This window comes from Pteronotus mesoamericanus, unplaced genomic scaffold (genome assembly GCF_021234165.1).
Source record: "Pteronotus mesoamericanus isolate MK-2021 breed Mesoamerican mustached bat unplaced genomic scaffold, CSHL_Meso_final contig_2, whole genome shotgun sequence".
Classification (NCBI taxonomy): Eukaryota; Metazoa; Chordata; class Mammalia; order Chiroptera; family Mormoopidae; genus Pteronotus; species Pteronotus mesoamericanus.
Window position 1 is genome coordinate 15,960,408 of NW_026555084.1, and position 23,927 is coordinate 15,984,334.

At 44.9% G+C, this 23,927-nt stretch overlaps 1 protein-coding gene across 4 annotated transcripts in view; it reads right to left on the minus strand.

Annotated features, from left to right (window-relative positions):
* The window catches only part of ABLIM3 (actin binding LIM protein family member 3), a 100,291-nt gene that overhangs the window by 57,505 nt on the left and 18,859 nt on the right, over positions 1–23,927 (minus strand). For all 4 annotated transcript variants that reach the window (XR_008528709.1, XM_054568209.1, XM_054568206.1 and 1 more), the window contains one exon: positions 4,471–4,608. Coding sequence is in view for 3 of the 4 variants with exons in the window: in XM_054568209.1 (XP_054424184.1) it covers positions 4,471–4,608 (138 nt within the window). In the remaining variant the exon portion in view is untranslated. The remainder of the gene's footprint in view (positions 1–4,470; positions 4,609–23,927) is intronic.

The window sequence follows — 23,927 nt, forward strand, 5'->3', positions numbered from 1 at the left end:
CTGGAGAGCCAGTTCAAACCTGTGACCAGCTCCCTTTTCTGAGTGCATTCGCCAAGCGGCTTTGGCTTTCTACATAGATTGCCTTTGGGAGAGAAGCAGCTGGTTAGAGCAATGTGAACTAGTACAATGGAGAGTTACAGCTCTGTTTCCATTAATAAACAGGCACCCTGGTTTTCTACATTGGTTTTCTGATGACTTCGTTAGCACGAGTCAGCTTTCCCAAGTGTGATGTGTGCTGGGGAAACCAATGAGACAGAGTTTCCAAGCCCGTAAGCATGAGGATCTGGCCTGGAAAGGGTGACATCACGCCAGTAAATACCACCCCATCTTGAATAAGGGAAGTTGTTCTGCAAAAGCAGCCAGGTTAAAACAGGAGGGACTTCCAGGTGGTTGCCAGAAATATTTCACAAGTGTTTGTTCACCTTGCAGGCCAGGGGCAGGCTTAAAGGGCCAGGGTGACTGAAGGGGAGGGCAGCCCCTGATGTCACAGCACTGGGGGACCATGCAGCACAGCAGGAGACATGGCGGCCTGCGAGTCAGGCTCCCGGGGCTTTGGTCTTGTCACTGCCACTAACTCTCTAAGTGACAATGAATTTGTCCTTCTCTTATCTGGGGTTTCTGTTTATTTACATGGCAAACGACCTGAACTCTTTTGATACTACCATCCTGTGAGTCTAGGGAGAAGGAGAGCTTCCTTCAGGGCTCACCACGTGCCTCAATATTTTAAACTCAATGTGAGGTAGAGCTGGAGGCCCTGGCGCCCACCCCACAGAGAAGCAGGGCAAATGGGTGGAAGTGGTGGTGGAGGTGGGAGGTGGGGAAGGGCTCTTCTCCTATTGGGCTTCATGCAAATTCATCCCATCAAACAATGCCGGCACTGGAGGCAGGCAAGGCCAGGGTACAGGCTGTTCTGCCGTGTGCAGGTGGCAGATCAATTGACTTCATGGCTGTGGAATTAGTTAGGTCATGGCCTACGACCTCATTAGAAACAGCGCCTGTTTTTTCCCTTCTTTTCTCTCCTTTGTTTCCCCTGCCAACTCCACCCCCAGAGCCACCTCTCCCAGTGGAAACCTGGAGGTCACAAGGAAACTTGGAACAGTCAGTTCCTCCTTTTCCCCCACGGAGCCGAAGGAGGAAGTTTTTCGTAGAAAGGATGAAAAGATTGATAAGAATCTCAGGGGCTCCTGGAAACACTTGTACAGTGGGGACCATGGCAAGCTGGCCCCATGATGGATGTCTTTGAGGCTGAGCAGAGACCTACAGTCAAATAATAGGAAAGACCTCAGAGAGGGTCTGCCATGTGGAACTGATGTGGAACCAACACACCCAGGAAAGTCGTTGTTAGTCTGTGAATCAAAAATATAAAGTCCACTAATTTAAAAGAAAAGCAGATGATATGGTTTGACAATGGGACAGAATATGAAAAGTTAAAAGTGCTTTGAGAAAATCCAGAATGAATGCCCACTGTAAACACAAGGCCTACAAGGGGGACTTGCACACAGCCCCAGCATACGTCCGTGGGAAATGCACTGCCCTGTGGGCCGCTGGACCTCTGCCCCCGTGCCTGTCCTACCACTCAGGTGCTGTGTGACTTGGAAAACGCTGCCTCACCTCCCTGGAGCTCAGCTGCCTCATTTGTAAAGTGAGGGAGGTAGAGGGTGACTGAGGACACAACCAGATCTGAGAGGCCAGGGATGTTACCTCATTCTGTTGATTTTCAACTTTTCAAACAAGACTGAGTTTTATGAAATTTCAAGATCAAAGCATTAGAAGGGCCCCTGAAGGTGATCTAGCTCATTATTTTAAATATTTAAATTGTGAAATATGTTATGCATGCAGAAAATGTATAAAATATGTATGTACAGTTTAAAGAAGAATAATAAAGTACACTCCCAAGTATCCACTGTCAAGTTTACAAAATAGAACATTCCCAGCACCTTGGAAGCCTGTTTGCCTCTCCCTAAAGCAGCCCCTTCCCACATTGTCCCCAACTGTGTGTTTGTCATTCCCATGCTTTTCTTTATAGTTTTACCACTTGCAATGTATCCATGAACAATATAGAGTGGATTATGGATGATCATTTTGATACAAGGGTTACTCCCTTCTACCCAGCACCAGAGTTGGTACAGGTGTGTTTCAGTGCCATGTCCTTCCCCAGAGCCAGTTTACTTCCCATCCATGTATACTTTGAGAGTGAGACTTTTGTAAGGGGAACCTCAGGCCTCCTGTGAGAGCCCCACTTTGACCAGGCTCTCCGTCCATATAGCCATCAAGGTAAAAGCTCAAGGTCTTCAAGGTTCAGCATAAACCATCAGGATTAAATCTGGCATTGGCAGTCACCGCAGGATTTCTGCTTTTACTTTTGATTTTCACCCTTCAGATTCCTTCCTTTCATTTCAGCACAGTAGAGCATATTAAAAGAGTTGTAAGAGACATTCATAGAGATTTTGGATTTTTTAAATGAGCAGGTTATTTAGGGTAACTAATCCCTGGAAACAAAAGCCTCTCATTTGTTTCATCTCTAACTAAGCAAGTTGACATTGAAAATAAGCCTTTCTTTTTCCCTCCTTAAAATCCTCATTAAATGATATTCTACCACCTCCCTGTGATAGACTATAAAAATGGCCAAATTCTTCCCTTCTCTGCATTTGCACACTTGCAGTCTGCTGCTGCAGACCCTCCCAGAAAAGGCAAGGTTTCTTTCTCTGTGATCATGAATCTGGGTTGGCCACGTGACTTATTTTGGCCAATGAGGCATGAACAAGTGTGACGTAAGCTGGGTCTTGAGAAGGTCTTGCTTATCGCACTTGAATTCTGAGACCACTGTGCCAAGGAGTCCAAGCCAGCCTGCTGGAGGGTGAGAAGCCACCTGGAGCCACTCAGCCTGCCGATGACAGCCATCGTGTCACCACGGTGAGGCAGGCGCAGGCAAGTGGAGCCAGCGCCAAAGGGGAGAGCAGCCTGGTTCACCAGCAGAGTCATGAGCTAAAAGACTGTTTTAAATTATTGCATTTGGCATAAATAAAAGGTAATAAAAATACTCTCTTAAGGCTAAAATTGCAGAGTCTTATCTCAAACCTCCTTGTAACAATTCTATTATCTTTATCCTTTGTCCTACCTCAATTTCTGATGATGTCAAAATGGTCACTCACCAACATACTCTTGGAGGCCAACATGCATTAAAGGGGTTTGCAAATTCTCAATATAAAATTTAAACCACATTGGTTAAAATATGTCCCATATATGCTTCCACAAATTAGGGAAGCTCAGTGCTGAGCCTAGTTAGATCCCGAGGAAAGAAACCCAGGATTTTTCTCAATGGTAGAGGAAGTCAGTCTCAGATACATGAAGCTGAGGCTGGAAGCAGTCACTAAAATGAAAAGATCTGGGGATTTTAGTTGACCTTAAGTTCAGTATACATTAATGGTATGGAGTGGCTCCTTAGGAAGTATCAGTCACATTAGTGGAGTGCTTGCTGTATTGGCAGGCCTTGACCGCTATTGTCTGTTTTGAGCAGAATGGATCAAAGAAGATTCCAGGATGACAATACAAAAAGAAATCATTTCAGATGAACCCCGATTTAAGGACCTGCAACATAATGGGTGAGGAACACCTGGCTACAAGTATGTGAAGCGCAGTGACAAGGAAAAACACACACAGAGTGCTCATCAAACTCCTTGAGGACAAAACTAGAACCAGCAGGTGGAAGTTATAGATTTTGGGTCAAACATTTTCCAAACCCATGGGACAATCCAACATCAGAATGGCTGCTCTGTGGAACAAGAAGCTTGGAAATGAGTTAAAGACGGAGGTGGAGGGTCATTTGTCAGGGACACTGGGGAAGGGCCAGAGGTCTCTGGGCTCTTTCAGCTGCGTCCCTCTTACTTCCTGCTGCTAACTAGCCTTCTTCTTTAGGAATTCTTAGCTCAGTCATGTCTAGGATTCTAGAAATTAGCCACGGGTAAGCTGCAACAATTAGAGGTAACCTGATCTCCATCTGCTCCCAAGTTACAAACCTTACTGAAGTCAAGATGTACCTTCTCCCCTGTTAAACTTAACCTTTGAGGATTGTCATACTGCCATAGAATAAGTGTTCACCTCAAAGCCATGTTGAATTTTAGGCAGGACAGCTTGATCTTTCATTCGCTCTCAAATTGATTTTTAGGCACTGGGCAGGACTCTTTTAAGAGGTGTTAGGTAAGCTTGCAGGACTGTGTTTATCTTTCTGGGTCAGTACTACCACCCTGGGATCACCAGGCTCCCTCTTTCTTCCACATCCCAACACTTCCCGCCCCCTTCCCACCACACTGCTTAAGGGAGAATGATTGTAACAGGCTCAAGGAAAGTCACTTTAGGCCTTTATGTACATCTCAATTGCCTCTGTTTGTTATGCCCACCTCTGAGGCCTGTCCCTGGGGTGGGAGCATGGCCAGGAATCTGAGAAGGGAGCTGGGAAATTGGCCCTCCTACCTTGACAGGTGAAGCATCTGATGTGGAAGTGGTTATTGTGGACACGAACCACTTCCCCTTTGCAGGTGTCTCCACATCGGTAGCACTGGATGACGCTGGAGCCGCCCCGCGGATTGTAAGGATTCTGCTGAAAAGGAACTGTGGAAAGAAACAAAGAGATCACCGTCCAGAAGGCCCTCATTCTTTAAAAAGTCTTCCAGAAGACATTATTATAATCTTAACTGGAAGAAAAAGCAGAAAGGGTGCAAAAAAATTAGCAATGTATCTTCAATCTATCACCAGGCTGAATATGCCAGTCTAAGGCATTATTAGAAGGAGGGTGGCATTAAGATGTGAGTCCATAAATCTCCTTAGGTGGGCAGAGACTTATGAGTGAGCATAAACTTCCCTTGCAATGATAGAGGCCAAATTCACATGTGAAGAAAAAAAGAGGAAGTAGAATACTTTAAGGTAAATAATCCAGAAGTACCACTTCTTGGGTGATCTCTGGATCAGAGCCAGGCCCCAAGCTTCTCAAAGGGAATTTAGGTCTTGCAATTGACTCATGGGTCTCAAAGGAATGGGTGGCTAATGCTACATCCAACGGGCCTTATTGTTAAGCAAGTTACATCCCCTCTCTGCACCTCAGTGTTCACATCTATGCAACAAATGTGTTCAATGGCAGCACAGACTTTCTATAAAAGAGGCACAAAGGGAGGGACTCTGGTTGGAAGATGGTTGACTAGGGGACGCATCTTAAAGTTGCCTTTGAATAGCACTTTCCAGAGCATTGAGAAAATGTCAAAAGTGTATTCCTGAGAAAAAAGAGACGGTGGAGCTATGAAGAGGCTGAAGCCATTAGGGGCTGGGGCTCGGTGGGCAGCATCCCACTACGTGTAAGAGCTCTACTGGCCCATCGAGCCTGTTGTTCTCCTGCTTTGACCTTCTCGTGGCTACTTTTCTAAATCTCCCTCCCCCGAGGTAATACTTTGCTCGGCCATTCTAAAATCTGGTCATCTGGTATTTAATCGTAGTAGGCCCCTGTCTAGAACTCCAAAACCTCAGGGTTGGGAGGGACATTAGCAGCTGTGTGGTCCAGCCTTGCCATGTGTGAGCTGTTGGTATAGCTGCGCCCGTGAGGAACTGAGTTTCTCTCTCGTAAGCAGGCCCCAGAGGCACCGCTCAGTGACTCCATTCTCACTCAAAGTGGAAGTAACAGTCCAAAAACTTCTGCTCATACTCCATTAGGAGAAGGCGTACTATTGTCCTGGCTATAAAGATGACCACTTGATCGAAAGGGAAGTGGTGTTTTTTTATTTATTTATAGAGAAGCCAAGTCTGTTTACTTAGAGGTCTCTATAGCAAGGGGGCTGGCCCCCATCGCTGGCATTTGGGTAGGGTCTGAAAGGCAGGCAGAGGAGTGGGCAAGCTTTCTGGTGGGAAAAGGGAAGGATCCAGGTTTTCCTGACTGGCGGCTGTAGGCCTGGGGAAGTTCTAGGTGGCCAAATAGAAGTGGAATGTCCTGTATGACTGGTTAGGGGGGCACATTTGGCTCTCTCTAGTTGGTCCTAAGTTGGAAACAGGGACAAAAATTAGGAATGAGATCTGGATGCTTCACTGATTTTTTTTTTTTACATTCAGTATTATTTTATATTAGTTCCAGGTATGCAGCATAATGATTAGACATTCATATAATTTACGAAGTGATCCAACTGATAATTCTAGTACCCACCTGGCAATACAGTTTACAATATTATTGACTATATTCTCTATGCTGTACTTTACATCCCCATGGCTATTTTGTAACTACCAATTTGTACTTCTTAATCCCTTCATGGTTCCTGTCATTTAGACACAGATTTACTGGCAAAACTCTTGTATTACAAGTTACTTTGGACTCACAGGAACCTTGAAATGCAAAGGAACTTAGAGATCGCCTGGCTCAGGGGTTCTTAACCTGGTGTGGCAGTTGTTATGTCTGGTCACTGGAATTTGAATCTGTTATTCTAGGTACATGAAGGACTGCACATTGTGACTTCCTTGGCAATGAAATGTAAACGGCAATTGTGTTTCTCTTCCAATTAAAAGCCCTATGCACCAGTATGTGATCTGCCATATTGCCTTCCCCACGGCACATCCAGTTGGTGTGCAGAATGCATCAGCTTAGATCCCTGATTGTGGATTCATGGAGTCTAACTCACGATGAACATCTATCATGAGCAAGGAAAAATTTCTAAGATTTTATATTTTACTGCAGCATATCCTGACTGATAGATCTAGGATTTAATACTTCTCTTTAATTAAATAAAAAATTTGATGTTGTGTACATTTTCCTATGGCTTTCTTCAGGTTTTCAAAGAAGATCTCTGAAACTGACATAATCTATCCTCATTTTTTAAAGACAAGGAACAGGAAAGCAGAGCTAAGGGAAGATAATTATCTTCTACTTAAAGGGATCCTGAATCATAGGTGTGCTGTAGGGCCAAGAGCCACTTCCTTAGCCCTGACTGTTGCTTCTGACGACTTTGCTATCTGAAGTAGGAGAATAGTATCCTCACAATCTTTCTCTAATGGAATTCATGCCCCTTAGTCAACTCTGTTTTTCCTGTTTTAAATTTAAGACAAAAGTTAAACGAGTCAGCTAGTTAACTAAATCATGAATTAACTTATTAAATGGATTAGTACACATAAGCCATTTCAAAAAGTGCTCCACAGATACCACTGGTATCGTGACCATCCTATCCTCCCCACAGCTCAGAGTGATTCTTCCCTGCTCTCCAGAATGTCCACAAACATTCTCCTATCTCCTTTTCTTCTTTCTCTGATTCCTGTGCAACATCCTTGGAAAATATTTCCTTCTCCCCGCTCTGCCTAATTTGTGAGAAAAATATGATCCTGTTTATATGAGCGGTGCAGGGATCTACTATTGCTGAGGGAAACGAAGCTGTGAGTCTGAAAATAAAATAAGAACAAATAGTACAATCATCATCAATGATCAGGCTCCTGAAAGTATCCAAAAATCCTTCCAGAATCACTCCACAAATTTTTATCTACCTCTTCTAACTCAACCTGTCTTATTGCCAACTTCCAAGATCAATTAGATTTTTCTCCTGATTTGATTTTCTGGGGAAATGAATTTGTGATAATGGTCTTCAGTCAAAACTCAGCCTTTGAATGACTCTGATAAAAAGGCAAAGATTAGAGTGAGGGGATGGATTGGGAAAAGGGGCTTTCTGGGGCCCTTTACTGATGGGGTTCCTGACCTTGACTTTGTTGCTCCCCTCAGCATGAGGGTACTGCTTTGGGGATGCTGACTGTGGCCGGAAATCCACAAAAGTCTGATGTTTGTGTAAAGTCTCATGAACAGAAATGCACGCATCGTTGGCGTGAGTTCTTCCAGATTGCTAATGTAAGCTGTGATTATAAAAGGGCAGCAGTGTAGCAAGATTTGAGCTTTCAGATGTGTGAAGACCTTTTCTTAACCAGACAGTACAAATAGGAATGCTGGGGATCAAGGGAACCTATGCTGAGATATGTCACATCTGCTCCTGCCTGGAAGCTACCTCATTTCCAGTAAGATTTTGTATTCTTGGCTAATTAAATCAGCAACTTCATTCTGTGTGTGTAGATATTTATGGAGGATGTCTTTTTCCCCACCAATCAATAATCTCCCCCTACCCTGAAACACTAAAATTTTATTGTTGATTTTCTGCTGGTTATTATTTCTACTAATTTTTTTTTTTTTAATCTCAGAAGGTATTAAGTGATTCATTTCAGGAAGTCAGGTGATTTATAACACTATGTTATAGGCAAACGTCTTTCAAATTCTAAATTGACTTACACACGAATATTTGAACTGCCTCACGTGTTAGAAACTGCCTGTCCTTGAGAGTGACATTTGAGATCAGCCATAGCCTCAAAGGACATTAGCTCTTCTTACTTGTGAAGTAATCCATGAAGTTAAACAGTTTAGACACATGAATCCTGTGGTATATTTCTAAAATGTGTGCAGGGAATCCCTGGCTTCTGTGTGATGTTATTTGGCCAATAAAGGGCAGCTAGGAGAGGCATCCCCAGGCACCAGTCCTTAAGCAGAGCTGTCCAATAGGACTTTCTGAGTTACGGAAATGTTCTACATCTTCGCTGTCCAGTGTAATAATCACTAGCCACGTGCAGCCATCGGGCACTTGAACTATGGCTAGTGTGGCTAAGGTACATAATTTTAAATTTTATTTAATTTTAATTAATGTAAATTTACACTTAAGAAGCCCCATGTGGCTAGTGGCTGCCATAGTGAACACTGAAGCCTTCCAGTTTCACAGGTGGAACACCAGGCATGGGCGGGGCGGGGGGAAGAAATTAAACCTGGTTGAATTCTATTTATATAAAAGTAACATGTACACATTAATTCAGGAATATCACCTCAGACTTAAATAATTTTTTTTCCCCCTGAAGAGTTTAAAAAAATAATTTGCAGTGGGAACCAATTACACATACATTCACCCACCCTGAATTTGATCTGGAAACAAAAGATTCTGAGCAGTGAGTGAAATAAATACTGATTTTTTTTTTTTAAATCACAAAATTTTAGGCACTGCAGGACTGAACAATCTTCATCTTTCCAAGAATAAAAGCAAGAATGTCAGTCGGCAAAGGTTGTCAGTATAATTTTTTAAGACAGGGTATCAGCTGGCCAATGCCTATGAGATTAAAAATTAAAGGTCTGAAACACTGGACCCTCTTTTATACATGTACCAAGTCTTTAGCAATCTAAAAGCAAATACAGTTTAACTGCATAACTGATTTGCAAGCAAAGCTCTTCCCAAAGGCTACCAAGATGATTTACAATTTTTGGAGCACAACGAGGTATTGGCAGGGGTGGGTTGACGGGTCTCCTGGTGGGCTGAACAGAGCAGGAGGCGAGCGCAGCATCCAGTTCCTCCACCTGGCTCTCCCTCCCTCGCTCTGCCCTTCATCTCCTGCGGCTCTGTCTCGTAGGTAGAGCTGGGGGTAACCTGGGTTCCAACTCCCTCTCTGCTGTCACCTCATTTTATAATCTTCAGCAAATCATCTAACTTGTCCTGGCCTCACTTTCCTCTGTAGTCACTGTGGAGCTTGGACACAATGGTTTATAAAATGCCCTCCAATTAAAAATTGACTCTGGCTCTGTGAGTCTTTTTCTGTGCTTCTTTCTCTCCCTCCACTCTCTCTTCCCTCCATTAACTGGTCTCACTTTTACACTAACTGTGTTGGATGTTATCAGATGTATTAGTCACTTTTAAAAGCGGATAATGGCATGCTTTCTCTCTCAGAAACTACATGACTTAAGTTACGTTCTCTTTACTGATGTGGTGGCCGCACAATATTTTTTCCTCCCCCGAGGGTCACTTGACCTTGAGATAAAAATGTTCCCACATTCTAATAGAGTTGTCTTTAAACTAGTCTTTAAAAGGTAGAAGCACCTATGGTATGCTGCGGTATAATTAAAAGAGTGACGGAACTGACTTGGAGACAGTATAAAAACTGTGACTAATTGGCTCGAAGTGTAATAAAAACAGTGGGGCTCCTGGTTGAACCGTGAAACATCAAGCAGAGAACGAACCAATCCAGCAATGAGCACACAGCAGCCTGGGGCCCAGGAAAACAAGCACGTGCAGCAGCTGCCACACGTAAGCTTCCCACCACTTCATTAGAGCCCAGAGTACCCTGGGTGTGTTCACAGGGATTTGATAAACACGGAGGAGGGGCCTCGGTGTGAATCCAGACGTCTCACAGGCAGAAAGCTGCCTCCCAGAGAGGTTAAGGTGGGGTCTGTATACATGAGTAGTTTAACTACGGGGACCTTGCGTTTGACTTTGGAGTTGAATGATGGCCCACGACACTGATCCTGTTTGCTGTGGTTAAGAGCACAGAGACGTGGGACCCCGCACTGGAAGGGGTGAAAGCGCAGGCACCGAGGCAACGGTGCGGACGCTGGACTCAGGAGGGCTGGGTTTGTGTTCCACGCCTGCCCCTTGCTGGTTATGTGGCCCTGAGCAAATTAAGTATGTAGTACCCATCTCAGTTTGCTCATGCCTAGAGGCTATTTGTGAGTATTAAATTAATTAAATCATATAAAAGTGCTTAATATGCTGCTTGGCATGTAACTTGGCCTTACATATTAGCAATAATTAAGTTAAAGGATCTCTGAGGCTATGCATTCCTACCTCCAATTCAGTGTAGGAATTCTTTCTAAATCACCCCTACCACTTGCCACTGAGCTTGGCTTGAACACTATCAAATCCATTTTTGGATCAGTCCAACCTCGGCAAAGGTTTTCTGGTTTTTCCCTCCTTGTTGACTGTCAAGAAAAACCCCTTGGCTGCCCACCTGCCACCTTAAGCCACCTCTTCCTTCTGCCCCTCTTGGAGCGCTCTCTGTTCATGGGTTTCTGTCGGCTGCAGAGGTGGGTGGCTGACATGCTTCTGACATAGCCTGCAGAGGAATGTGGGAGTGGGGTGTTTCCTGTTGTGGGAATGAGAGGCTATGATTTATGTTATCCTGGGGCGGTGTATTTTGGGCACATCTGCTGTTTCCAGGGGGACACATCCGAGTGTTTGTTGTGTGTGCTTACTTACACTAAGTGAGTAATCTGTTTTCTGAAACCTCTGATAGGGAGACATGCGAGCTGCTTTTGGTAGCCTCTAAGGGTCATGCATGTGCCATTGTACATCATCACATCTGTGTTCATCCTGGGAACACCTGGGACCAGACTAATGGCAGGGCAGGAACCAGGTCTGTCTTCTTTGCTGCTGCACCCTCAGTAGCAGGCATATAATAAGTGCTCAATAAGTATTTGATGAATAAATAAAAAGATGAATAAAATGAGTCCAATGGTTTCACTTAACAAAGGAGAAAGTTGAGGTCCAGAAGGGAGAAAGGGATTCAGCTGAGCTCACACAGAAATGCTTGTTTGCACCAGTGCATGAGGGTATCTGCTCTAGAATAAGAGAATGAAAGGCAGGGCAAACCTGGAGCGGGGGCTGGGCTGGTACAGAGTCTGGTGTCACGGAAAGATGGGGAGAGAATACACAAAAGGCTACATTACCATAGATCTGGAGTCAGGCCGAGGTTTAGTGTTAGAGTAGGTGGGCTGGGGAGTCAGTGTTCCAAGGTGCAGAAGCAGAGTTTAATGAAGCCATGCATGAAGAAATAGGAGGGGTAAATGCTTAAGGAAAGGTATGGAAGGATAAGACATAGTATTTAGAGACTGGTTACTGTCAGGAACTGTGCCAAGCCATTTACATATGTCATCTTACTCAGTTTTCATAACTCCTGAGGGGATATTATTGCTATCCTTATTTTACGGAGAAAACTGAGGTCCAGAGAGCTGAGGTCATTTGTGCAAGGTCCCAGTTAGTAAATGGCAGAGGTAGGATCTGAGCCCAGGCAGTCTGGCTCTAGAATCTGTGTTCTCACCACTAAGCTCTACTGTCCACCCCACGACAGTGCCTCTGGGGAGGCAGTAGGCTTGGGGGAGGCTAACAGGGGCATCTAATTTTTCTGCCAACGGTAATCATCCACCCATTATCCAGCTGATTAAAAATATGTGTGTATGTATATTTCACAAAGCTACAGAATAATGATGGGGGTGCTAGAGCGCAGACCAGGAAACTGGGAGTGGCAATTCGGCCTCTACGGCAGATGGTGAAGAAGCTGTGACTGCTGCCCCCAGGCCCCGCCTTGAGCAGCTTTCCTGGCCCCGGAAGGTACAGCCTGACAGGTGTCTGTGCCAGGTCCCTGGGAGAGGTGGGCTCTGCAGGTGCTGGCAGCTGCAGCAAAGCAGCGGTAGGAACACCCTGGGAATCCCCCGGTCCTTGCACAGATGGCCCCAGCCTGGCCACAGTTTCCTGTGTCAGCAGGTCAGTAACACAGTCTGTCACAGACAATATTGTGACACCTTTGCCGCAACAGAAACTCCTCCACAGCCTCTCTCTGCCAGGCTCATCAGCCTGTTCCACGGTCATGGCATGTAGCTGGCAACATGGCTCAGGCTCCCTTCTCCAGAAGTGTGTTGTCAGGACATGTGTCAGAGCGGCACGCTCTTGGCCAGACAGACTGCTGTTGCCTGACAACCAGCTGCCACGCTGCAGCTCTAGCAGGAAGGATCTGGGGCAGACCCAAATGGCCCTTTACCACGGCGGGTGTCGCAGGCAAGGGAGCTGAGAAGCTTTCTCTGACGGGGATGTTCTCCTTTTCCCTTGATAAAAGGAGAAGAGCATTTTGCAAATTCAGAAAACTGTCCAGATATAATGCCATGGAATTAATTTTTCATTTATTTCTGTATTAATTTTAGGATTGTAAAAAAAAAAAGAAAAGGTCTCTGTCTGATTGCATTCAATAAAAGACTTTAGAATTTTTTTTAAAAACCTCATTTCTTTCATATAAGTCAACTAGTTCCTATTTCAAGACATGCAGAAACTGAGTTTCAGCCAGCCCGCCCACCGCCCCGCCCGCCCGCATCTCCCTGGGCTTGTGTCCCACACAGCACAGGGCCTCTTTCTAAGGACTCAAAACAGACTCGTGTTCTCGTTTCTTCCCCCAGGCTCTCCTCCCCCACCTCAGGGCCAGGGAATCATTTTTGTTAACTGGGGGTCAAGGAGCCCTTTCTGCCTTCTCTAATTTATGCCTCTCTAGAATATTTAGCTTTGTAATAAATCCATCCTGTTCTGAGGGCTCAGACTTTTGAAACCAAAAATCCAGGAAGCGACCCCTCTTGTCTCTGTGCTCTGCTGCCCATCCTGGCCCTGAGGCATCACTCACTGAATAGAGGGAAGGCAGCAAGAGGGGTGGATAAAGGAAATGCCAGCGAATATTTCAAAAATATCATCTTGCTGCGCTTGGTCATGGACTTTTAAGAGCATGATATACAGAACTGTGTCAGAATGACTGAGGAATAGGCAAGATTGGGTGGAAAAGAAGAAAATCCCCAGGATGTTCTCGAATCACTGTTCCATGTTCCATCCCCCACTACCTTTACAAAGCCCCCAGACAGGGATACTGAGGAGCTGTAAAAGTAGCTAAAATCAGCTAACATGCATTGGGCAATGACTGCGCGCCATGCCCTGTGCTAAATGCTTCGTATCTATCATCTCAGTTCATTCTGACAACTCTAGGAGTTTAAAGATCCCTACTTTAAAGACGGGGAATCTGAGTCACAGAGGTTAATGCGTTGGCCTGAAGTTGCTCCCCATGTCCAAGTTAGACCTAGGGTTCAGACAGGCACCCGTGCATCTGGGAGGGGATGGTTTTCTCTCCTCTGCTTCCTCTCCTCAGGGGCTTCCCAGCAGGGCCTCCTCTTGCCCAGTGAATTGTGAGGGAACGAAGGGGAGCGGCCCAAGCACCCCCCGGCAGTGAGAACGGGGCTGCCTTGCACGGGCCTGTGGCACCCTTTCCAACATCTCTGTAGCTTATCTGAAAAACACTATTTGAGTTTCGTCTGGGGTCCTGGAAACCATGTTGGGAATAGAGGACCTCCAGGAAGCCAGCAATTGTCTTCGTGCTACAAGTGACTCAGTCCCTTGGCCTCTGCGCCAGAGGTTTTAATACTTATACAATGTTTGTTTCCTGAGCCTCTGGCAGGCCATCAAGCTCTGATGGATCGTGGGGAAATCCAAGATCATCAGCTGTCACCCGGGCTCCCTTTGTCTTACAGGTTTCCAGTATCAGAGCAGAAGGCACAGATGAAAACATCTAGTCTAGAGGTTTCCACCATTTTTTTTTAAAAGCCAAGAACCCTTTCTTGAAACGATGAAATGGCCTCTAGGTTATACTGATTCCACTGCAAATCATGCATGGAATGCAAACACATGATGACATTCAGGGAAATCCCCTAGACCGGGCTGTTTCCATTGGATGCAGCTCCCAGTCATGCTGTATTTGGGCGGCCTGGTGTTTGTTTTTAAATCCTTCCAGATCACCATGGCTCCTGCCTCTTCTTTTGGCCTCACCCCTGGCCAGCTTCTCTCTTGCACTGCCAGGTGCTTGCAGGCACTGGAGTTGTGATCCCGCTCAGAGCCCAAAGAGCAGCTGTGACTGCAGTGGGTAGGGCCTGGCATGTCACCTACTCGTAACCCCTTCTTCCCCCACAGTAGTGATCAAGGCACCTTCTGTTCCACGTCATCCACCTTCCCACTTGTACAGATATAGCCCTGAGGCTCGGTGAGGGGAAGAACTTGCTCAGGGTCCCTATCATGCTGGCCACACCAGGACCAGCAGGAAAATACCTTCTTTTCATATCAGGGACAGTTTGCCTGAGGGAACCCAAAGTGAGGTGTAGTTGACGCAGGTCAGAGAATCCTCAAAGCCATCCCAAGCATCCTCAGTTCTCAGGGGGCAGAGGTTTCCTGGAAGCCCCCTCTTTGGTGTATAAAGTGCTTATCCCACTGCTCAAAGTTCTACAGGGCTCTTCTTGATGGCCTCTGTCGTCACTCACTCCCTTGAAGCTCCTACAGTGTGACTATAGCACAATAGGGGCTCCTCTCCCAGCAATCTGACCTGACAGTCAGGCCCGGGGCTGCGAGGATAGCTTGCCATCATCCCGCTACATGCTGTCCTCTTCCTCTCCTCCTCCCCTCCCTCCCTCCCTTTCTCCCTTCCCCTTACCTTCCTTCCTTCCTTCCTTCCTTCCTTCCTTCCTTCCTTCCTTCCTTCCTTCCTTCCTTCCTTCCCTCCTTCCTTCCCCTTCTGTCCTACTAAGATTTCTATTAATATCTGGTTCTTCCTTATTCCCCTAGAGGGAACCAGTTCCTTCTTGTCTTTACTTTGCCATCAGCTTCTTGTGAGGCCTCGGGCAGGACACTCCCCATTTTTGGGTCACTGTTTTCCTATCTATAAAGTAAAAGGGTTGCATTCTGTGATCTTTCAATTTCCTTTCAAATCCAGTGGTCTATGCATTTTAAACATGGTTGCAACATAAAATACTTTCAGGGGTCAGGCAGGTAACGTCAGTGGAAAATTGAGCCAGAGGGACCAAACCGGCAAGACTGGCCTACTTAAAGAAGAAGCTGCTGGGCCAAGGCAGACTATTGTCCTGCAAAAACAAGTCAAGGTCCCAAAGATGCCTATCTGTGGGGGCTGGATTCTGCCTGAGGGCCACCAGTGCAGGATCTCTGCATCCAGACAGATAGGTGACGGTAAAGTCACTTCCAATTACCATCTGAGAGAAGTCACATGCTCACCACATGCCTGTAGGACCTGGAAGAACCAAATACTCCTGAAATGGGGTCTCGCAGAGCCCCAGGCTGCATAAGAGAGTACCATGTAAGCATGTCACTCTCAAGGCCTTGGTGACATTATTCAGGGACAGGCAGAGTTTTTCAAACTTGGTTTTAGACCATGATCCACTGGAAGAAATTAATTTTGCCAGGTGGCCCAGCACACAAATATGTGAAACAAAAGTTTCACAAACAAAACTTTTTCTAAGTATACATGATATGTCCTGATATTTTTTCTATTCCATCCCGCTGCAATACTTTATGCCATATTATTAAAAAATGTTGTTTGTAACCCAGAGGTGAAAAGAATGATAAAAGTTATTCTACGTTTGCACTGTCCAATGTGGTAGCCATTAGTTATATGTGACTGTTCAAATTAAAATCAATTAATATTAAATAAAATGTAAAATTCAGTTCCTCAGTCATACTAGCCACATTTCAAGTACTCAATGGCCACATGTGGCTAGGGGCAGCTGTATTGAGTAGCACAGGAATAGAACATTTTCATCAATGTAGAAAGCTCTATTAGACAGCCCTGGTCTACAGTTTTGCCAATGAAGAAACCAAGTGCCTCAAAGAGATGTATTTGAAATTGTGAATGTATGAGTTGGGAACATAGGGCTGTAGCCTCAGGGATGTCTGCCAGTGTTCCCTAGGGGAATAAGGATAGAGAATGGGCTCCTGCAGATTTAGCCTCACTCCAGGATTCACAACTCAAAGTGTGCATCCAGCATTCCGTATGCAAGGTGATGGATCAACCTCCATGGAAAAACAGAAGCAAATTTTAATTGCTCTATGAGGGTATATATGGAGTGGTTTCTGTGAGCTGGTGAGAGAACAGGATATGAAACCTGTTAGATCTGGATTCAAATCCAGTCTGTTCCTCTCACAGGCTTGATGGGATTGGGCAAGGTGCTATGTCACTGAGCTTTAGGTTCCCCAAATGTGAAATGGGAATAACAGTATTTACCTTTCAGAATTTTTGGAAGGATCAGAAGTTACATACATAAAACGCTCAGCACGTTGTCTGGTATATTGTAAGTGCTATGCCAAAGCTGGCTATGGTAATGACAACAACAACAACAACAACAACAAAATGAATCTAAATATTGGAGAGATGTAAAGATAAACATATTCCAGGATGGAGTAGGGAGATTGTTTTTTATTGTACAGTTAATGTGGAGCCTCGTACATGGTACTAACAGGCAATAATTTCATACTTTCCAATGGAATGAATGATGAATTTATGTCCCTAAATGCAACAGTCTAAGGTAGATTTTGGTAAAGGGATCAAAGCAGTCCAAACATGGAGTGCTAAGATTTTTATGAATTATTTCTGATTAGGAAGGGGAAAAGAAAGAAAAAAGTTGAGGAATGCACTATGGAGAGATGGTATTTTATTATTTTTTAGTAGGTTGTTGATATGCGGTATGTGAGACCAAGAAGTCAAGACGTGATGTCACCAAGAAAAAGAATAAAAAGACTAAAAGACAATAGGAAGAAAGATGAAGAGTACTTCTTTTGAAATAAAAGATTTTATAAAAACAAAGGCCCTCCCCACCAAAAATCAAAGGACAAACGTTTTTTTCTCTTTTTATCTTTAGGAAACAAAGCCTCGTTCAGTTTCAGCTTGAATTTGTATAGTCTGGGGAAGCAGGGGACAATGTTTACTTTCTTGCTTGGCCCATGTGTAAGGCCCTGCAGACAGCTTTTTTTCATCCATAAATGCAGTAGACATCTGTTGTTTTGCTTTTTCAGCATCTGCTTTCTGCTTCTTCTGGCAAAAGAACCTCTCTCTCCCGTGGGGAACCCATTCCATGGGGTTTGGGTGGGCTGACTTTGTTTCAACACAGGACTGGAAAGTAGCCCATGCCTAGCCAGCCAGAGAATGCCAGCCCCAATGTGACTGGCATGCACGTGGCCTAGTCCTCTCTGGGCTTTTTCTGCAGGAGCTCTTGGAGAAGCCTTCTGGGTTGCTGCGCCAGAAGAAGGTAGTCTGGGGTGCCTGGTGCCGCACCGGCCCCCACGATGAGAGAGCCTGCTGGAGACGGGAAGAATGAACAGGTCCCCAGGTGCAACACTTTAGTCTGTGGATCCTGATGGGCCTGAAGCCCTTTCACTTATGAACTTCTCAATTATACTAACCAATATAGTGTAGTCCCTTTCTAAAAAAATGAGTTAGTTTGACTTGGAACCAACTACTTATATCCTACTTAATCACAGTTTTCTATCTAAATCACACTCTATCAATTTAAATTAAACAAATATTCCTGGACCATTTTATGCTGGACCTTATGTGTCTAACATGACCCATAGCATCTAGGTGAGGACACAGTGATGGATGAGGTGCACAGGTCCCTGCCTTCATGTGACTCACACTTCAGCAGTGGAAATGGTGGGAAAAGTGCTAGAAGAGAGGAAGAGGAGAAAGGCAGGGGACACCCTTAAATATCCTTAAATATCCCAACAGACATTCATCTCTTCATCTGCTAATGTCTCTTTCCTGGGGGAGAACTCATTCTTGTTCATCCTGCCCTGAGCAACCAGACCTTTCGGGAAAGGTTGCGACCTCTCCCGGACTTGGGGAGAGCATCTTGATCGGTGAAACGGACTCTAATAGTCTAATTCTTTGACAGCTGTTGACTTAGGCAAAGGCATGTGATATACTCTTGGCCGATGAGGCACAAGGATGGGAACGGAAGGTTTTCTTTGCTCTTCTTGGCTCCTGGAGGCTGCCGTTCACCTGGGGCGCTGCAGCTGCAGCCTGACTGCAGGTCTCTCAGGGGAGCGCCCTGACCTGGAAAGAATCGGGTGCTTGAGGACGACGCTGAGCCTCTGAATTAACCAGCCTTGGATCTGCCCCTCTTTGGATTTTCTGATCTCTAAACTAGACATGTCTAGATTGTTTAAGCCGCTCTTAGTCAATTGTTGCTGCAGGCACTCTATGGGAGCAAGGGTACTACACTGTGGGTGCATCCAGGCAGTTAGGGAAAGCTTCCTGGAACCACTTTGGAGATGGACAAAGTCATATAAGCAGAGGTGGGTGAGATGGAGTAGTCAGTTAGCAGAAGCTGGTGGTGGAAGTGAAATGGGAATAAATTCCTCCGTGGGGGTGCTTTTTGCTGCATGAGTGTTTCTCAAAGTCATCAGCTAACTGCCTATTTCAGAATCCCATGGGGAGAATTCCATGGGAGGAAGTGTGGATTGTCAACGTGCAGATTCCTGGGCCCTACCCCAGGCCTACTGAATAGGACTTGTAATTGTAAACAAGCTCCTGTGGAGGGTCTTTTGTTCACTAAGGGCTGGGAACCGTTGGGTTAGTGATCCACACAACTCACATAATCTTTGGCACTGAGATGAGAATTTTAGAAATCTTGATATCTTATACTAATGCATGTTAAAGTGCTGTTGGAAAACATGCCAATATCCTGAGTATTAAAGTATATTTTTGCTGATGTGTTTGCCAATCTTCACAAATGTTTAAAAAAGTCAACTGGCAATGAAATAATGTACTAATAAGGTAATTAAACCCACATTTCATTGACTCAATCCTGGCAGATGGTTTTTGTTTTCTAAAATTTAGTCTCTCTGTTTCCACCAGCCCTGTCCCAGCCACTAGCACCTCTCACCTGGACTACCACAGTGGCCTTCCTACCACACAGCTTTTGTAGATCAGTGGGACAACTTCCCAATGCTCCCTGGCCCCACCCACCAGGGGTCATTTGGCAAATGCCTGGAGACATTTTGGTTGTCACAACTGACGTGTGTGTGTGTGTGTGTGTGTGTGTGTGTGTGTTACTGGCGCTAGTGGGTAGAGAGTAGGGATGCAACTAAACATCTTAAAATGCACAAAAATAGCTCCTCCCCACTCCCAGAAAAGAATGATCTGGTCCACGATGCCAGTAGCACCAAGGCTGAGAATTTCTGCTTTAAACGGGTCCTTTACATCCCGCAGATCTCAGGTCAAAGGCCCTTCACTGACTCCCCTATTGTTTTTGGTTCTCACAGTCCTGGGTACTGTTCCTCGATTGTACTTTTCAGCTTGTTCTGATATAATCAGTTGTGACTATTTGCTGAATGTCTCTTTCCTTCATTAGACTCTAAGCTTGATGAAGGCAGGGATAGCATCTATTGAGCCCACTTCCCTTTGTCCTAATGCCCAGCATAATGTCTGGCCCATAGCAGGTTTACGATAAACCTTTTTAAAATAAATGAAAGTATGTTGTACAAGTTCCTGTGCAATCATAAAACACATTAGTTAGCATAGCTCCTGTCTATAAGGAAATTACACTCTTGCAGGGACTATCTGAAAAATCCATACTACGACATAAGCATTCTGTAGTATAAGAAAAGCACAGTAGCAGTAGTTCGGAAACTGTCTGGTCTCAGGACTCCTCTATGCACTTAAAATTTATTGTGAACCTCAAAGAGCTTTTGTTTAAGTGAGTTGCATCTATTGTTTAAGTGAGTGGCATCTATCATACTAGAAATCATATCTGAGAATTAAAAAAAAAAACCCAAGGTGCAGACATTCCATTAGCTGTCAGAGTGATGACTTCATCATGTATCACCTCTGGAAGACCCGATTCTACCCTCATGAGAGAATGAAAGTGAAAGAAGCAAAAAAATTCTTAGGATTGTTACAAAAATAGTGTTGATCCTGTGGACCACTCAAAGGGTCTCAGGGATTCTCAGGGGTCCCTGGAACAACTCTGAAAACTTTGTGCTAAAGGAATCCTAATACCATAGAGACAACTTCCTACAGAGGAATCCAGGCAAGCCACTTGGAAATGCCACATATGAGCTGGCCCTTGCAAGATGAGTGGCAGCAGGGCATCCAGCATAGACACACACTCCTGCTGGCCCTCTGCATGCTTCTACTGCAAGTGTGGGCAGACTATGGCTCGAGAATCAATTCTGGTCCACTAACTGTCTTTTTAAATAAAGCTTTATTGGAAAACAGCCATACCCCTTCATTTATGTATTACCGTATGGCTACTTTTCTGCTAAAATTACAGAGTTGAGTAGTTGCTCTGCAAAGCCTAAGGTATTCATTATGTATGTAGCCCTTTCCAGAAGTTTGTCAACTTAGGCTGGTGTGGCTCAGTGGATTGAGCACCAGTCTGTGAACCAAAGGGTCACTGGTTTGATTCCCAGGCAGGGCACCTGCCTGGGTTGTGGGCCAGGTCCCTAGCAGAAGTTTGTCAACTCCTATTCTTTAGAATATTTATAAATGTAAATATTTTGGTAAAAAATAAACTTGATTTTGATGACTTTTTTTTTTTTTTAAGTGCACCACCCCACCCTTCCATCTAGTGGGGTAAAAAAAAATCATTTAGTTTGGTGAGCCATACTGACTGACACTTTGATCCCTAATCCTCCAACACAGTGCGAGACTTAGGGCAGGTCACTTACCCAGTCCGGGATGCTAAGGAGGGTGGATTATACAGGGAACACTTCCCCGACAATCAGGGCTACCCCGAGATGAAAGGGGCTGCCTTTCTGGGCAGTGCGCTTCCTACGTGTGGGAAGCTGGCTGGGGCTGCATGATCGCCACGCTCAGCAGGTAGGAATCAGGTCCTTGGGAACTGGGTGGAAACCTGCGTTAAATTAGGGAGCACGAACTCAGTGCTGAAGGGGGTAGGTAGGTCATGCAAATGAGTGGGTGGGCGGGGGTAAGATGAAGGGAGTGGGAGATGTGACCAAACAGGCATGGACGGCCGACTTGGTTTCAGCTGGTTTCTGTCATGGGGGGACATGAGCTCAGTGAAACCAAGCATCTGGATTTTAAAGTAAAATCTCCCAGATTTTATAGCATGGCTCAAATATTAAACAAATAAAAAAAAAAGAACACTATGTGAGTCAAATAAAACACATTTATGGATCATTTTGTCACCCAGACCACCTGGATAAGATGAACTTTCATGCTGTGATTCTTAAACATGCTTTGAGTCTAAAATAAAAGCAATCCCCTATACCTATCAGTGTCTTGACTCCTTATCTCATGTTTTTATATTTAAAAGCTTAGTAAGGACCAGAAGCCAGGACTTCTGATGCCAAGCCTAGTGTTCATGTTATGGCTGCAGGACCCACCGTACCAGAAAAGGGTCTGAACGTAGCAGATTGGACTGGGTGGAATGAAATGGAAATGGGCAGTGAAGGCAGAAGAGGCGATCAGACTGAGTGAGCAGGACTAGAGCGGCGTGCTCAGGGGGCAGGCTGGACCGCTGGGTCGCTAGAGCAGCTGCTCCGTTCAGACCTGCCCTCAGCTTCAAAGGTCCAGGAGCCGAGAGGTTCCTGTTTGACGTGAGTAGTTTGAACTGAGTTTTGGTCACTCACAACTTAAGAGTTCTTATAAATATAAAATCTTAAGGTAGGTATTAAAATTTTGTACTTTCGTTAGTACAAATGTAGCCACAGACAATATTGAAATGAATGTGCATGACTGTGTTCCAATAATACTTTATTGACAAAGATAGGCAGTGGCCAGAATTGACTTTGAGACAGTCTGCCCCTCTGTGCTATAGAATCACTCACAGGGCTAGCAAAGAAGTCTGTGTCTATGCTGAGTGTCCTGATGCCACCCAGCTTTCAAGGCCAGCTCAGAGGCTGTGTGGCTGGGTTATCAGACTAGATGATACCTACCTACCATGAGAGATTCCAAGATACTTTGGCCTGATTTGTCCCAGGATGCAGAGGTAGAATCTCCACCTCCAATTCAAGTAATGTTTTGAATGGAAAGTATCCTCCAACAAAATGCCTCCAACCATAATTACCAGTTCTATAACTGAGCATATGTTGGTGGAAGCCTCAACTCACACTGAGCCAGTTAAAATGCAAGAAGGACAGCTAGCAGACAGATCTTTCAAGTTAGAGTCCAGGCTGTTAATTACTTTTGCAAAAGAAAATACATAAACACACAGATGGCAATTATAGTAAATATAATCATCTACATATAAATATGAAAATCCAACCCAGTTCTCAAGGCTTATCTTCTATGAAACATACTCCTAGATATACTTCCAGATCCCCTTCTCCTCATTTCCCTCCAAATATGAGCTCTCTTTCTTTAATACCTCTGGACATGTACTTCTAATGACTAAGCAGGGGTTCTCAAACTTGAGCATGCATCAGAATCCTGGGATATCTCGTCAAAACAGATCGCTGGGTCTCGCCCCCAGAGTCTCTGATTCGGTTGGTTTGAGTCAGGGCTGAACTCTCAGGTGATGCTAATGCCGCCGCTGACTTAGAACATAGTGTACCCTTTAATATCGTCACTTTTGTGCTTGCTTTATTGCCCTAGCAGGTTGTCAATTACTTCAGGAGGGATGTTACTCATGTCTATACACTCTGCAGTATTCTCGTGGGCATTAAACAGACATTTAGACACAGCATGAGATGAAATGAGGAATTAAGTTTTGGTCAGGATGAACTTGACAGTTGCTTCCTACAACAGGTATTTCTCAAGCCCACAAGGAAGGCAAATGCAACAGACTTGTTCCCAAGAAGTAACCAGTAGCCAGTATGGGAAATGTCTGTGGCTAAACCACGCTGTAATTGAAATCACAACACAGTCAAGTTCAACACTCCGGTGAAGACCAAAACCCAAATGAAATCCATCAAGTGGTTGTGCAGCTTTTCCTATCTGTGATGCGGTTACTAGGTGTATGTGTGTGTGTGTGTGTGTGTGTGTGTGTGGAGGGGGGGCAATAACAAATAGTAGACACGCTGAAGGTTATCCAAATGCCCTTTCTAGGGATTCCAAGACAAAACATATGTTGGGAATCAGAATGTCACTGTATTTGGAGACAAGGCCTTTAAAGAGATGACTAAATTAAAATAAGGACGTTAGGGTGAGCTCCAATCCAATATGACTGCTGTCTTTATAAGAAGAGGAGATGCGACATGCACAGAGGGAAGGCCCCGTGAAGACACAGGAAGGAGATGGCCATCTATTACACAAGCCAAGGAGAGAGGCCTCAGAAAAAACCAGCCCTGCTGACATCGTGATCTCAGACTTCCAGCCTCAAGAACTATCATAAAATAAATCGCTGTTTAAGCCCCCCATGAGTGGTATTTTGTTATGGTAGCCCTAGCAAACCAATATAGATGCCAGATCATTATTTTAAAAGGGACACACGGTATAAGAGCTTCCAGGGAATCGAGACGATGGTACAGCTGTGGAGCAGAAGACGTCCTGTGCCATCTACCCCTAGCCTCGGC